This window comes from Salvia miltiorrhiza, chromosome 5 (assembly GCF_028751815.1).
Source record: "Salvia miltiorrhiza cultivar Shanhuang (shh) chromosome 5, IMPLAD_Smil_shh, whole genome shotgun sequence".
NCBI lineage: Eukaryota > Viridiplantae > Streptophyta > Magnoliopsida > Lamiales > Lamiaceae > Salvia > Salvia miltiorrhiza.
Window position 1 is genome coordinate 53601640 of NC_080391.1, and position 17923 is coordinate 53619562.

Genomic DNA, 17923 nt, shown 5'->3' on the forward strand with positions numbered 1-17923 from the left:
CTCTTCTATTTGTTTGAAACACAACCAGTTTGTTTGTAATTTCGTATTGCTATTATTTGCAACTTGTGTTATTAGTTTAGTACTACATGATTTCTTGGCAATGATATATTCTCTATTTGTTGTTTAGTTTTACTTTTTCACATTTTGTCATTTTTGTGTTATAATTATAATTTTTTGTTTTATTTTTATTATATATAAATTTTATGCTTAAAAGAATAATATTTTCTCTGTCCCAATTTTTCTTTTGGACGTCCCATTTAGAATGCTACAATTTTTCTTTATTTCTCCCCTTATTTACTTTATATTTTTCTTAGTTTATCTATATTTTCTTAGTTTGCGTGACCCATTTTTTTGGGATGTTATTATTGGTGTGGATGATTAAAGTGGTAATGGATATATCTATCAAAATAAGTATTGTTGAGTAGAGAATGAGGGAGTCCTCCATCAAATAAGTTTCATACGTGAGACTAAGTTGGGCATGGTTGGCAGTGGGCGCACAGTAGGGGTCTAGGACAGTCCTTGATAATTAAAAAAAATTAAATTAATGCATAAGTTGAAGATTAGACCTAAGACCTTTGACTCAATAAACTAGTATCTTATCATTTCACATCTCCAATATGCCGATGATACGATCTTCATCCTGGAGAACCAAGAGCGGAATGCCCAAGCTGTCAGGTATATCTTGAGGATTTTTGAACTCCTGTCTGGACTGAAGGTTAATTTCAGCAAAAGTTGCCTCGTCGGCATTGGTGTGGATGATTCAATTATAGAAAGTTGGGCTGGAAAGTTGCAATGCTCGGTGGGCAGAACGCCTTTCAAATTTTTGGGAATTAAGGTTGGCGGCAGGTTCAATGGCATCATTGACTGGGAGTATCTGGTCGAGAAGGTCAGGAAGAGAATTACCAGATGGAGGAATTCGCGATTGTCTCTGGCAGGTAGAATTACTTTGGTTAAGGCAGTTCTGCAAGCTATACCTATCTATCAACTCTCGTTCTCCTTCATCCCTAAATCAACTGTGAGAGATCTTATTTCTTTGTGTCGTAATTTTGTGTGGGGGGGGAATGGTATCAATGATCATATTGCGTGGGTCAAATGGAGTGATCTGTGTCTTGGTAAAGATGAAGGGGGGCTGGGTTTTCGAAACTTAGAATGGATGAATGCTGCTCTTGTGTTCAAATGGTTGTGGAGGTATTGGGAGGGGGGTGATTCTTTATGGACTAGGGTTGTTAATTCCATTTACGGCGTTCTTGAATGGAGGGAGGGCGGAGTCGTGCTTAGAGATGGGAATAGGTCGAAAACAGGCTGGTGGGCGAAGGTGATCAAAAGGGGAGGGATCGATTTTGGGAGCTGGTTTTTTCAAAAACTGAAAAGGAAACTGGGAGATGGGAATAATACTAAGTTCTGGGAACATGTGTGGGCGGGCGGGGAATCTCTGAAAGCCTCCTTTCCGAGGCTTTACCACCTTTGTAACAATAGGGAGGCGAGCGTGGGCGAATGCGGTAGGTGGGAAGGGGGGAGCTGGATTTGGGATTTGAAGTGGCGGAGGGATCTCAGGGAAAGTGAGAGGGAGGCGGTTTTATCGCTAACTACTTTTCTTGCAAACTTTTGCCCTTCTGCAGATAACAAAGACGGATGGGAATGGACTGAGGCAGCAGATGGTAGATACACCACCAAATCCGCCTACGACGTGATCAAGTCAAGAAGAAACGAGAGTACCCACCACGCTGCTGACAAGTGGAGAATGGCGGAGGTCTGGAAGACGCCCGCACCCCATAAAGCCGCGGTTACTGCTTGGAGATTGCTTCGGAACCGCTTACCGACGTGCGACAATATTAGAAAAAGGGGAGTTATCTTGGCTGTAGAAGATCAGGTGTGTCAACAATGCAACGAACAAGATGAGAATGCTTCACATCTTTTCACCACGTGCACAAAAACACAGGAGATTTGGGATGAGATTCAAAAATGGTGCGGGATTAGCATGGCTAGACCAGCTTCAACAGCAACTCATTTGGAAATGTTCGGCCATTGTGGAAAGAAGGAAAAGATCCGGAAGCTGTTGAATATGATATGGATTGGATGTGTCTGGCTGCTATGGAAGAAAAGAAATGAACGAGTTTTTGAAGGAAAAGAGTTGGTCGTCGGTGAATTCATTCAGGAAATCAAAGCTAGAACTTGGGGTTGGAATCGCTCTTTTGGTGTTGTGGATTTTGATATGAACTTTGGAGAGTGGAGTGCAAACGACTTCATTTCTCGACTTGTATAATTTTAGGCATCTCTGGTGCCGTTTTTTTTAATGCATTTTTATTTGTCTGATCAAAAAAAAAAAGTATCTTATCAACTGTACCACAGAGCCCTTTTTAATTTTACTAAATAAATTTTATTTGTAAAGTCGTTTATTTCTCAAAAATGTTTTATTCACTCCTAAGGAAATTCTTATACGATTTTATGAAAAATCTAAGTCACAATTAAACAAAGTAACGAAAACAAATTATTTGCTCTAATGATAAAAACTATTTTGTTGAGTTCTTATTTGATTTTATGAAAAGTTTGATTCACATTTAAACAAAAGCCCCATTTATCAATAAAAGTTTTATTTGCTATTGAGAAAAGTTTTATTTGATTTTATGAAAAATATTATTTAAAAATATAAAGTTTTAAAGTCTTATTTGATCTTTAAAAAGTCTTATTTGCTATTTAAAAAAATCTTATTTTATTTTATAAAAAATATTATTGATATTCAAATGAAATCTCATTTACAAATAAAAAGTCTTAAAAGTCTTATTTGATTTTATGACTATTATTTATATTGAAACAAAAGTCTCATTTATGAATAAAAAATCTTATTTGCTTTTAACAAAAGTGTTATTTGCTCTTAAGATTTTATGAAAATATTATTTAAATTCAAGCAAAAGTCTCATTTACAAATAAAAAGACTTAAAGTCTTATTTGCTATTAATAAAAATCATATTTATTTTTAAGAAAAGTCTTATTTGATTTACTTTTAAATAAAGTTTCATTTATTAATAAAAAGTAAAATCTTATTTCATTTTATGAAAAGTCTTAATTATTTATGTTTAAGCAAAGTCTCATTTAATCATTTATAAATAAAATATATTTTTATATTTTATTTGGTCTAACTTAATGTGCTATTTAATTTTAAAAACTATACTAATTTTATGAAAAGTAGTACAATTTTTTTTGAAAAAATTGTATCAATTAAAAATTGAACATAACATCTCTAGAGTTATAAATCAGATGATAAACACAAAATAGGGATGCCAGTCATTTTGAAACCAGATAAGCAGAAAACACATCCCGCTGCATCACAAACTCATTTCGGCAGTAAAGAACAAGATTTGTCGAAAAATGTAATGCATTTTTTGTACAATTTAATGCATTTTTATGTGTAGAGTTATGCATTTTTTGCCTTGAAAGGCTTTGCAAGCTACTTGTCATGCACGCATCACAATCTTGGTGCGCCATATATATAATATGCGTGATCTAGTTGAATACTATATACTTAGGGCTAGTTTGATTAGTTAGTTAAAGGCATATTACTTAGATATAAGCCGTCTACTCAATGTTTGATATTCAACCTTCCGAAAAGCAGCAGCCCGCTAATTGACTTTGGGCCCGGTCCAAAACACTGTTCGATAGCTGAAAGAGAAACGGGGTAGACCCTCTGTTACCTTTCCTTCATGCTACAGTAATTCTTGTTTAATTTTTCGTTCACACATTTACCCCCAATTCCCATCACCAGCAACACCACTCTGCCCTCGCCGACATCGCTGTTCTTCACCAACGTTCACCGGCGGTCAATAGTTGCAGCGGCGGCGGTATTAATTCTTGCGAGGGAACTCATTGATTACCACCAATTTCAGCGCGACGATATTAGTTTCTCGTTTTTACCAACAATATCATGAGAAATCCCCTTTCCAAAATCGTCGCCTCCATTGACTTAAACCATGCAAATCTGCAAGGAAGTGGAGAAGGTCTGAATCTTGAATTTTGATGGGGGGGGAAGTGGGATGAGATGGGTTGTTTTTTTTGAGGGGTTTTGCAGGGAGAGGGAGGGATGCAGCGGTGGGCTGAATCTTCTTGGCGGTGGGACGGGCTGGCGCTGGAGGGAGTAAGGCGGCGATGCGCCGATTCTTATTGGCTGTGGGGCGGCGCTGGAGGGAGGGGGAGGCGGCGGTGGGGTGAATCTTCCTGGCGGTGGGCGAGTCGGCGCTGGAGAGAGGGATGCGCTGCGCCGATTCTTGTTGGAGGTGGCGGCAGGCGCTAGAGGGAGGGAGAGAGGCAGTGATGGGGGGCGGGGGGGGTTGGGATGGAGGTGACGGCGGACTCTGGAGGGAGGGAGAGAGGCGGTGATGGGGGGCGGGGGGTTGGGATGGAGGTGGCGGCGGACGCTGGAGGGAGGGAGAGAGGCGATGATGGGGGGGCGGGGGGTTGGGATGGAGGTGGCGGCGGACGCTGGATGGAGGGAGAGAGGCGGTGATGGGGGGGGCGGGGGGGGTTGGGATGGAGGTGGCGGCGGATCCTGGAGTGAGGGAAAGAGGCGGTGATGGGGGGCGGGGGGTTGGGATTGAAGATGATGGGATAGACTTCTATTTTTTAATTTAAATTTTTTAATTAATTTAATAGTATAAGGTTAAAATAGTAATTTTACTATTTAATCTATATTTTAATTTAAACTATCAAACAATTAATTCATGCTATCTAACTTTTAACCTTGATTTATCAAACACTAGATTAAATTACATGGGTTTCATTTCCTACCATGGGCCTCCTAGTTCATAATTATCACTCCTTAACCTACATAATTTATCAAACACCCCCTTACTAACTAAAGACACGGTATTAGGAGAACCTCAAATTTCAATCGTAGAATATTATTTAATCTTTCCTGAAATAAATATAAATTTATATCAATAATATTATTTAATCTGTCGTGAATTTATATCAGTCATATATACTGATATACCTAATAAAATAACGCATCATCCACCAAAATATAAAAAGCCAACTACTAAATATGTCACTGAAACTCAATCTACAGCAGAATCTCCACATCTCAATCAAACTCGAACAGTGATGGTTTGAGAAATGATGTGAGACATTTATCATTTCATTTCTCAACCATAATAAAAGATACTCCTATTTAATAATCCGATTCTTAATCTACAGTCAAATATTCATACATGACAGTGGATTTTCCACAACATTATATTATATTATATTATACGATTCTTGAGATAGTTGGATGGGCATCAATTTGTCCTCGTTTTGCTAGCCAGCCTATCATATTCTTCGCCTAACAAACAAAGTTTGCGGTTCTTAGCAGACAACAATAATGGATTTTGAACTTTTCCAACTACAACAATTAAACAAAATCTAGAACATTTTACCTTTTCTTTTCATCGTTTGTAGGCAAGACTTTTTCGATATTTTATGACCACCCAATCTTCATCAACTGCTTCAACCTTCCACTAAGGCCCTAGGCCCCCTAAACAAGTAGCTAGTACTTTTTTTTTTTAATCGGTAAAATTAAAATTTTATTAAGATAAAAAGCAAGGCACCAGGGATGCCAATCAAAACAAGAAGGAAAGATTGAAACCCTTTGAGCACCACATGGTGAAAGAGATTCTCAACTCCAAAACTTTATAGACCTCATTCCAACTCCAAAGTCTACCCTTGATCTGTAAAACAAGTCTCTCAATATCCCAAATCTTTCCTTGAAAACGACTCTCGTTTCTTTTTTCCCATAGTGTCCAAACAAGTAGCTAGTACTACTTTTTTTTTTTGAGGGAAAATAGTACTACTAAGTTAAAAACCATGACACAACCCATTTCATATATTAGTCGGCCCTCTCTTTGGTGGCCGGCTGAAATAAGTACTCCCTCCTAAGAATGTCAATCGGGTCAATCCATCGAGTTTCGAACCAGTCTTATCGGGCTTAGAATTAATCGGGTGAGGACTAATCGGGCTGGGAATTTTTTCGAGTTATAAATCTCCAACCCTAACCCTAAACGTTCGGGTTTTGGGCTAGCCCATCGGGGTAACCGGCTTAAAGGCGTAAAAATAAAATAATCATTTGTATTTTATTATTTTTAATGATCTAATGTATAATGTATAAAAATATACATAAAAATCAAAGATATAAATTATATAGCAAGTATTAAATGCAAAAATATGAAATATTGTAAAAAACATCAAGATTACAAAACATATAAAATAAGTTGGTAACAATAAAATGCTCAATTTTATTAAAGAAAAAATAATAAAATATCAAACAATAATTTGAATTCATAGAACCAAAGCATCTCAAAAATAAAGAAAAGTGAAATGATGAGACTTTATAATATTTTATCATTTTTTTATTTTTATATCTAAATATTCTAAGTTAAGTACTCGGGTTTCGGGCTAGCCCATCGGGTTAGTCGGGTCGACCCTATCGGGTGCTGAGCTATTCGGTTACGGGCTAATTGGGTTGTAACTTTTATCGGGTTGAAAACATTCAACCCTAACCCTCTCGGATGACGGGTTAATCGGTCAGCCCACGGGTTTCGGGCTAGATTGACATCCCTACTCCCTCCGGCGTCCGTACTTCAATTTTATACTCTATTTTGTCATTTTAGTTTGTCTCTTAATTTTATATTTTTTCTATTTTTAGTAAAATTATTTCACAACATCATATAATGAACCTGTATTTCTTTCATAATTAACACGCTCAATCATTTTATTAAAATTCGTGTCATTCTCAAATGAGCATGAAATTAGGGGACCAATAGAGTGTATCACTTGATTCAATAGGGTTAGATCCCATTTTCTCATTTTAAGGTATAAATTATGAATTATTTTCAGTTCTTAGATCTTGAATATTTATGGTGAATTTATCATTTCGCTGAATGAATTTATGGTTTTAAGGTCTAATTCAATAAGGAGCGATTTTTTTTTAATTCATCACTTTTCACTGTGAATCCATCATGTTATTTATAGAATGCATCATAATTTCATTGTTCGTAGTTCCTATTTTAGAATGATTAAGAATTCTAACCCGACGAATTTCAAACGAAAATCACTTTATATTATAATTAGAAACTATAAATTTGACTTTATAGTTGAGTAGGGTTTATCAATATATAATCGTTGGTCATGGTGAAGTACGATGATTAACTAAAATGATGAGAGACTAATACAATTCATCCACCTAAACTCATCTAATATATATGTACTCGCGTATTATTTTTTAACAAAATTAAAAAGTGTTTTTATTACATGTTATAGTCTCAAATACATATACCAATGTTTGCTAATTACCTAAATCCATTTGAATTTCTAAGTATAAATTTGTTACGATTATTGAGCATTTGTCATAATAACAATCAAAGTAAAACATTAATGATAAATAAAAAATATAACAAAAGAATAAATTAAAAAAAAAAAAAACATGTAGACATATCTGTTAATGTTCGGACCTATTTTTGAAAATTTATTTTACTACGTGTTCTCGTCCATAACGCACATAACAATATCCACTAATTAATTAAATATACGTTGTTACAACCACATTGGTTATCTGTGTCATCAACCCGTATGGATATAATTCAAGTGTTTTTACACATGAATATATTTTTTTTAATTTGATTTTTATTTTCAAGTTTGATTTCTTTATTTTCCGCTTCGGTTCATATAACTCAGCTTTGATAAGTTGAGATTCGTTGTTGCTAAGTAGGAATAGGATTAAGCAAGCTAACCGTAAAAACATGGTGAAATTTTGCCGTAAATAGTGATGAATTAAAAAAAAATATTCCCTTCGTCCCCCAAATAATTTCTTAGTATTTCTTTTTTGGAACGTTTCCCTAAATAACTTCTTATCCATTTTGACACATTAGTATAATATTTTTTCTCCACTATCAATACACTTAATAATTTTTTTTAAAACTTGTGCCGTCGCCTATTAGGATTCTAGGAAGTTATTTGGGGGATGAAGGCGGAGGAAGTATATAATTACTTATATCTCATGAAATTTCCATCTAGAATCACGAACTAATTCAACTAAGTGATAAATTAATTGTAAATATTCGTAATCAAAGAGTTTTTTTTTTTTTTCTAATTTATATTTTAAAATAAACTTCCGTAAACCATAAAATTTTGGAATCAAGGCAACTTCTACATAAGATGGGGTGTTTTACTGGAGCATGATAGTCGATAGATGCAAAATTAAGCATTCCTTTGCAAACACTCCACTATCCGTAATTATGTAAGCAGGAAATGAATCAATTTCTTCTCCTGAAATAATTGGATCCCAAACAATCCCTAGTAATAGATATCTAATTACTACGAAAATTAGGTGGAGGTGGGATAATTAAATGTGAGAGCCAACTAAAATTCAGCACATGCACGCTAATTGATGATGTAATTGTGCCTAATTATATTGAGATTAGTAGGAGCTGGACCTCTATATATGTTACTTTTAGATTTTGTTTGACTTGTAAATTTGAATTGAATTCATGAGATCATTAGGGGGCGTTTACTTTGCATGATTTATAAAATGCATGATTGAGTATTTTTATCCTCAAGAGTAGGATTGTTCCAATCTTACCCTTTCAATGGGATGTCCTCTGAAAAAATTAACTTTGAGATGATAATTGGATTGATTTGTCGATTTATGAGGATATTTTTCTGCCAAACTCTAAATATCATGGAATATATTCCCTCCGTCCCATAAAGTTTGATGATTTTTTTTTTTTGGATTGTTCCATGTAACTTGATCACTTTTTTTTTATATGGTATTTTTTTTTTCATTATTTATTTTTTACTTTTTTATCTATCACACTTAATACATTAGATACTACTTTGTAAAATTCATATAAAAAACAAAGTGATCAAGCTTCGCGCGAGGTAGGGCGTAATAATTTTCATGTACAGAAAACTCTCGAATGAAAATTATCTTAGGCCCAAAGAAAGAGGAAAAATTTGACAGAAAAATAGAGACGTGCAATTATAAAATATAAGTGAGAGTACATGTACGTATTCCATAGAAATTTAAGAAAATGGAAGTATGTCTGTATAATTATAGCAAATTAACAAAATACAATTTTCTCAATTAAAAATAATATTATACTATTTGACCAATATTATATATATATATATATATATATATATATATATATACACACACATATATAAGTTACACAAATAAATAAAGAAATTTAAAGACCATATAAAAAATTAACAATACAAAGTTTTCTTAATTAAAAATAACATTATACTATTTGAATTATTTTTATAAAATTATACAAATAAATGAAAAAATTTAAAGACCACGTCTCGATGGACTCGAACCCAGGACTCAAGCTTAAGACATTATCTACTCACTATTAAATCAATACACACACTTGACCAAGCGGTAAGGGGTTAATGTCTAAGGCCAAAGATCTTAGGTTCGAGTCCCCTGTGCTGCGACCTTTAAATTTCTTTATTTAACACTGTTAATTTATATAAAAAAAAACACACACACTTGACCAAGAATTATTATAGAGGTGGTCTCCTGTAGACCCGGATGTATACACACACTTGACCAAGAATTGTTATAGAGGTGGTTTCCTATAGACCCGGATGTACCGTATACCTGGATATAAATGACACTAACACTATTTTGTTTTACAAAATAGTGGGACACCCCGACTGCTCAGAAGGCAAGAGTCATAAATTGGAGAATTCTTAGGAATAGATTGCCAACATGTGACAACTTAAGGAGACGAAACATCTCTATTGGAGAAGTGGAAAATTTGTGCAATGGATGCTGCAATCAACAGGAAACCCTCATTAGCTGCCCAAAAGTCGAAGATGTCTGGAATGGAGTGCAAAGATGGTTGGGCGTTCAAGCTCCAAGACCACAAGGTATTTTTGAACATTTCAAAGCTTTTACTAATCTGGGAAAGAAGAAGAGCTCGAAGTTATTGAAGGCCTTATGGATGTGTACAACTTGAATTTTATGGAAGAATCGTAACGAAAGTAGATTTGATGGGAAGACTTGGGAGGCACAAAGTTTTATTAGGGAGATCCAAGTAAGGATGTGGAGTTGGAATAGAATTTTTAAATTCATTAGTGAGGAGATTTGTTTTTCCTCTTGGATGTGTGAGACTTTATCTCCTTTTGTTGTGTAATCTTTTCGGTACTCCTGGTACCATGATTCTTCTAATATATATCTTTTCTGATAAAAAAAAAAAAAACTATTTTGTTTTACAAATGACACTATCATATTATATAAATAACAGTGTAAAATATTATCATTTTGTATAAATAACACTATCTCAAAATGACACTATCACTATATTAAAATGATACTAATATCCTGAGTGTACCGTACATTCGGGTGTACCGTATACCCGGGTGTACAGGAGATTTTGTGATTATTATAACTTAAAAGCATCCGCAATCGGGGCTCGAAATTGGGCTCGAGCCTCCCAATTCCCGAGCAACCCCCATTGCCGAGCCTGCGGCTCGCGAGCCCACTTCTCTCTAGCGCTCTGGGCTCAAAAGTGTAGCAAGATGGGTGCGTGTTATGCACCTTCCATTTTCGAGCCCCCTCTTTACAAATTTAAGAGCTAAAGGTTGGCTCTCCCATGTGAGCTCTTCAATGGTGGGGATCACATTTTAGAGCCCATCCTTGGCTCTCCATCGTGAATGCTCTAAGACGACCCACAAAGATTACAAATTTTATGGAAAAATAAATTATATGGAAAGTCAAGAAAAATGTGTGACCTGGGAGCTTAGCCGCCTCAAGGTTATCCTGCCATCCACATTTATGTTGTGCCACATGGCATATTTTCATTGGTGTTTAATTTCTTTTATAAATATAATTTAATTACAATTTTTCTTTATAAATAAAATATTAAAATTCTTATTTATTTTAACTATATAAATGTAGCTTAATTTTACTATATTCCCACACACAAATTAAATTCATCTCTTCCTAATAATTTCACATTCAATTGTAATATATGACAATGTTTAATTATAATATGATTATAATTTTTTTTAAAATAAATAAATATTTGATTTTAATTTATAGTATTTTATTTTATATATTAGATAATTAAAAATAACGTGTAAAGAAAGAATATATAGATTGGGTTGGTGTCACCATTGGGAGTAAAAATTATACTTGTGGTTGTGTAGGTAGATGAGAGAGAAATGAATATTTTATTAAAAAGTTGAATAAGATTGGATTGGATGAGCGTCACTACTGTGGGTAGTCTAATACTCTTTATTACTCCGTCCGTCCCAATGAAAGCGGTGCGCTTCTTTTCGGCACGGGATTTAAATAGAATAAGATTGTAGTGTAAAAGTGTGTAAAGGTGTGTGGGGTCCATTGTTTGAAGTATAAAATTATTACAAAAAAAAAAAGAAATGCGCCACTTTCGTTGGGACGGCTCAAAACGAAATACGCACCGCTTTCGTTGGGACGGAGATAATATTATACTATAGTACTAGAAGAGAGGTCTATTTCATAAGGGAGTCCCAACTAATTTGGACTTGACAAAAGGCGTGTGAACATTTGATAAAAATAAATGTTATATTAATCAAAAATAAATGTTAAATTAATTTTACTAAATTATAAAGAATAAATGTGAAATTTAAATAAAATTTGAATGAGTTGAAAGTGGGTCCATTACTGTCGGGAACCTTATGGAATATCCTAACTCTTGTTTTGATGATACCAAAATTCATAGGACTTATATGTAATAGACTAGAATCGTTTTGAACTCAAGTGTTAGAGTTCGTTTCTAGTTTAGTTGCGGTGTCGAAGACTGAAGACTGAAGAACGAAGACTGAAGACTGAAGACTGCAGACTGAAGACTGCAGTTACCAACTGAAGTATCAGTTGAAGAATCAGTTGAAGACTGATTATTTAATGCGCGCAAGGACTGATACTACAGTCAAGTATCAGTTGAACATTTCTCCTAGGACTGATCTTCCAACGTTCAGAGGAAGCCACGTACGCACAAGTACAGCCGCATTAAATGCAGAGATCTCAGAATATCTTATCTCTGCAGAGATCATTCTTATCTGGTGGTTACTTTTCAGAGATGTCACATCTCCTGTTCATCAAAGAGAGCCGTTTCCACACAGACAAGGAACCTCGAAGATTGAAGCCTCAGCCCAAATTCGAATTGCTCTCCAACGGAAGTAATCTTGAGGACGATTTACGCCAACGGATCTATTCAAGAGTTCTCCTACAAATAGTGCTCGAGGATCACTTCAACCTTCACCGATTCAACGACATAAGCTGAAGCTCTGCAGAAATTGCTACTCAGCCTAAAGCTTAACCGCCCCAAAGCTTGAATCGAAGAAGAGAATTCCAAAGCCAAAATCAGTCACTGCTGATTACATACATTCTCTTAGACCCTAGGCATATATCTGTTTACCCAGATGCCAAAGGTCAAACTTGCTTCAAAGAACTTGTTCTTTGTAAGTATAGTTGGCACTCGTTCAAACCTCTGAACTCTGAGTGTTTGAGTGGTTCGGAGTTCAGGAAGGTACTCTGAACTCTGAGTGAAAAGTCTGAGCACGAGGTGTGCTTAGCAGGAAAATCCTACGCGAGGTGTGTGGGTGCTGAAGAAAGGTTTTCTTCAGTTTACGGTTGTATGCACCAGGCAAGCACACGGGTACGGTTTGCAGTGCACCAGTGAAGCACTTGCGGAGTGGATTGTTGGTCTGATCAACCAGCCGTGGATGTAGGAAAGAGTTTTTCCGAACCACGTAAAAGTCTCTGTGTTATTTACAGCTTTCAGTTTTACATTCTTACTTGTGCTATTTCTATTGATAAAACTGAACACTGAATAACTGCAAAGAGAAACCTTAATCCAACTATCTGCTCCACCAAGGCTATTACAAAACGAAGTTTAATTTCCGCTGCGTATGATATCTATCTGACTGAACTATCCTCTGATAGTAAGGAAGAGTGATATCATCTCTATCTTAGCAAAACGACTGAAGCCCTTACTTGGATCAGTTAAGTTCCAGCAACTTAACTGATAACTCATTACTGAAGTGCTTTCAGTATCAATCGTCAACCCTGTTGGTCAAAACTGATTTCAGTAAAACAGGAGTCCTTGTTTGCGTGTAAAGTTTCGTTTTGATCTCTGACTGAGATCCCTCTGATTGAGGTCAGTAGATTGTTGTAAAAATAGCCTATAGGTGTATTCCCCCCCCATACACCTATTCGAAACCCCCCGGACCTAACAATTACAATGTTAGCAAAATCCTAAGTTTGAGTAGGTATTGTTGGGGGTAAAAGTAAAAAGCTGAGAATATGGCGATGTGTTTAGGATGATGTCAGCAAAAACCTTAAAATAAGTAGCTATTGCTGGAGATGGCCTTAGACTTGATGAAAATTATGAAAACAGTCACCTGCATACATTGACGTAGCCCGGGGGGGGGGGGGGGGGCTATGGGGGCACTGGGCCTCCCTGGAAATTTCAAAAAACACTAGGGGTAATTTAGTAATTTTATATTTAATATTAAATAAATACATAAATATTCTTATTTTAGTAATAATCCCAATTTTTCTCTACGTGTAGGAGATAAGCTATTGAACGATTGTAAAACTAGTATTTTAAGGGTGCGTTTACGTTGGTTGAAAAAAAAATTATTGGAAAATGATAGATAAGAAAAGGTGAGAAAATATTTTTCTCCTTTTTTTTATCATATGTTTTGCTAGAGATGAAAAGATGATAAAATGTTGAAAAATATTTTCACACCCATACTTAGGATAATATTATCCAATATTGGAGAGAAAATGAGAGAAAAGGGGATGCCCGATAAAATATTTCACATTGGCCAGAGAAAATTTTTCATCATAGTAAATAAGTGAAAATGGTGGAAAATGAATGAAAATATATTTTTTTCTCTGTTTTTCCATTAAAATAAGTGTATTTGATAATAAAACGAATAAATGATTAGATGTTTTTTGCTTATATTTATTCCATATTAAAAAATTAAAATAAATTTAGCTAGTTACGAAGAGAGTATTTGGCCCCCCTAACTAAAAAATCTGGTTACATTACTGCGTGCATATATGAGCAAATTAAATGGTCACCTTCGCTAGGTAATTTATAATTATAGGGATAGTGTCACGTAAATATTTAAAATTTTAGTCAATTTTCTAATTGCACATAACCATTGATTTTGATATAATGATATATAAAATTAAAATCCTTAAATTTTCGTAACTTTTCAAAAAAAAAAGTGGTACGTAATTTTTTTTGGCACCATTTTATCTTGATTTTTTGCGGTATTTAAGTTTGTTTGTTCAAACTTTCAAATGCATGAATTTTATTTTGATTTTTTTTTGCTTAATTGACTTTGAAATGACTTAAATATGGGGATTTTAATTTCATAGGAAAACAATAACAAATTGAAAGTTTATAGTATATTATACTCCTTCCGTACAAATTCAATAGATCATATTTATTTAGTTCTAAATTACTTTATGTTCATGGGGTACTTGTTGGTGTCTACCATAGTAAATTTGTTTTCCCTATTTTTTTTTTCTCCCTTAAATAGTTTTCTAACTTTTTTTATCTATTATAAAAAAAAATAATAATAATAATTCTCCATTTATAATTATTTTTATCTTTTCACCACTCTCAATACTTCATTTATTATTACTTTTCATCTTTTCATATTTTTCGTCTTAAAATTTGTGTCCCCTTCCTCCTAAAAAGTTATGTAGGAAATGGAGTGAGTATTTGATTTTAAACTTTTCTCAAATAATTGTAAAAGAAAAGAGCTAATTGTACAATGCTTTTCTATCCGCAGGATATCGAGTTTTCGTTGATTGACTAAATTTGATAATAGTTGAGTTAAAAGTAAAAACCTGTGTAATTCAAAAAAAAAAAAAAAAAAGGTAAAAACCTGTGGGCTTGCACTAAATAAAGTAGACAACGCTGTCGGCTTATATTAAATTAAAAGGTCCAATAATTTCTTGTATCAAGATGGATCAAAAACTTCTTGTTGGCCCAATAGTGCAAATTAAAGAGCCTATTTGAGGATTTAAAAAGAAAAATAGCCCTTTTTTATAGATGGAGTATGTTATAAATATTCTTAGCAATTAGAAATTAATATAGACTAAACACAAATGTCAATCACATAAAGTATGTAACATAACATTCCAAGACTAAGATCTTTTTTACCTTTTTTTTAGAGGACCAATATACTAAGCTTTAAAATAAAGTGAAACATATATATTCGATCAAGAAATTGGCCCAAAAACGATTTTACACGAGGGGTGTGTCTATTTGAACTTATAGTGCCTTTCTTTTTCAAAGTAATATTCTTGATATTTTCAAGATACACACGATAAAGGAGTGAACGCTAGAAAATTAAGAATCATGATAGTCATGCTTCAACTAATAATCCACCTTGATATATGTGGACTGCCTAATCTTTGTGCGTGGATCATTTTAATCAACACACCTCTCTATTTTTAGGCATAATTGAGAATAATTGAGAATGAAAGAGATCTAAAGAAATGTTAGTTGGGAGCTATCTATATCTATATATATATACTCCAATTTTTCTCTCTCCCATAAACTTTCCCTCCAAATTTTCTATCTTTTTTTTATAATTCTTTTTAAAAAATCATTAATTTCTATTATAAAAATAATGCTCAAAATGGATGTTAAATTAAAGATTGTGAAAAGATCTTTAATTTGATATAAAGATTATAAAAAATAAATTTGAGATTATTAAGTTATGATCGATTAAAATATTAAAATTAATTTTTGTTCGCTCTCATTTATCTATAATGTTGAATATCATACTTTATTTTCATTGTATTTTCGTTTATTGGCGACAAACATAAGCATATGTCATTTTTTTTCCTTATAAAAAAAAGTTTACATGATTTTTAATTATAATTGTTTAAACTACAGTCATTTTTAATGTAATTAAGGGAGGAGGAAATTTGTATTAATTTTAATATGAATTTGTAAATAAAATTTTAGTTATATATCTTAAAATTTGAATTTAAAATATTATATATATTTGTTTAATTATGTGTACAAATTATTTATTTATTTATATAAAAATTTAATAATATACGATTTGGACTTTTACGAGCCAAAATTATTATATTAAATGACGGCTGTTAATTTAGTTATATTGATGTTTTAGTGTAATCGTAGCCCGTGCATCCGTGCGATGCACGGGAGAGCGTACTAGTTGTGAGTGAAAAATGAGTCCCGCTTTATAAAGTGTCATGAGAGTAATGAGTTAATTGAAGAAAAGAAAGAAAAAATAAAAACTAAGGGAATTGTGTCCAAAAATGGAATTATTCATATTTTTGTAAGACTACCCAAAATGATAAATTGTTCATATGTTTTTTTGTGAGAGGAAGGGAGTACGATTATTTTCCAAATGTAGTTTACCATAGGTTGAATTCATGATCCTAAGTTTGAATCTCATAGGTAGCAAAAAATTTATATTTCATAATTCATACCTTTATACAATAAATTCATACGTGTTCTACATAAAATTCATACATTTTTACTGGTTCGTAGTTTTTATTTTAAGAGTTGTTTTTACCGTAGCCCTTCCCCAGATATATATATATGATCGGAATTTAGTAGACTCTTTTTTAATTACTTAGCAGTATATAAATTATGAACTCAACCACACCTTGAATTCAACTTTCTCGTAGGTGCGGGTGAGCCGTCGGCAAAGGGATTTCTATGCGCGGGGTCACGCGATCCAAACTTATTTTATGATACAAAAAGATATGCATTTTTTTTTATCAGCAAAAAGGAAATTTTCATTGAAGAGGCAAAAACAAGGCACCAGAGATGCCAAATTAAAACAATAAGTCGAGTTTGAATCCCTTAGAGCACCAAGAGGTGAAAGGTACCCCCAACTCCATCACTTTGAAAACCTCATTCCAACTCCAAAGACTACCCTTAATTTGCAAAACTAGTCTATTAATATCCCATACCTTGCTCTGAAATCGACTTTCATTTATGCTTTTCCATAACATCCCAATAGTTCCCACCCACAACGCTAGAAGCAATCTCCTGCCTTTCTTCCCTTTTCTTTCGGAAATGAAGGAGATGAAGTGTTGAAGAATACCTCTAGGTTTTGCCGTTTTGATGTTGAGCCATTGTTGTATCTGATCCCCGACCGCCTCTGCTTTCGGGCAATGTAAGAACAGGTGTTCCGCTGTCTCCTCACACGACACACAAGCGTTGCACCATCTCTCCTCAATGCCGAGCTGTATGTTTCTTCTAAGCAAATTATCACACGTTGCCAATCTATTTCTCAGGCATCTCCAAGCAGTCACTTTGGCTTTATGCGGCGTCGGAGCTTCCCAAACTTTGGCCAGCTCCAAAGGCTGGATTTGTTGCTCTCCTTTGATCACCGCAAGGAGATCGTATGCCGACTTGGTTGTGAATAAGCCATCCGTTGTCGCCGTCCATCTCCACTCATCGCTTGAACCTGTGCAAGGAGCAAAATCTGAAACAGCCAACATAAGTTCCTCCACCATCCCTTTCCCTCAACTCCCTCCTCCACTCCACCGGCCACACCCACGAATCTCCTTCCCAAAACCCGCTCTCCCCGACCAATCCTTTCTTATTTAAACTCAAGTTATACAATCTTGGGAACACAAACTTAAGGGGTTTATTGGAGGCCCACACGTCATCCCAGAAGTAAGTTCCCAAACTATCTCCCAGCCTACGTTTCAAGTTATCCAAGAACCATCTCTCACCCCCCCCCCCCCGCCTCCCATTTCTACAATTTTCGGCCACCACCCTTTTCGCCCTCCTCTTCCCCCCACCCTGCATATTATTAAACAAGAGTATATATATGGTAGAACAATAACATATAATAAAATTATATATTTTTTTCGTAAATATTG

At 34.4% G+C, this 17923-nt stretch overlaps 1 protein-coding gene across 1 annotated transcript; it reads right to left on the bottom strand.

Moving 5' to 3' along the window:
* Window positions 1-9755: 9755 nt before the first annotated feature.
* LOC131026121 (uncharacterized) lies at window positions 9756-17551 on the bottom strand. The gene is made up of 2 exons (XM_057955889.1): window positions 17003-17551; window positions 9756-9938 (listed from the first exon to the last, which is right to left on the bottom strand). Exons 1-2 carry the CDS (start codon window positions 17549-17551, stop codon window positions 9756-9758), a joined length of 732 nt encoding a protein of 243 aa, XP_057811872.1.
* Window positions 17552-17923: the final 372 nt, after the last annotated feature.

Bases quoted from the DNA above. Each gene is read 5' to 3' on its own strand.
- LOC131026121 (XM_057955889.1), bottom strand. From the start codon at position 17,551: ATGGTGGAGGAACTTATGTTGGCTGTTTCAGATTTTGCTCCTTGCACA. The intron at 9,939-17,002 runs GTATGGGATATT...CTTCTTTCCCAG, and splicing joins AAAGTCGATTTCAGAGCAAG to ATTAGTAAAAGCTTTGAAAT.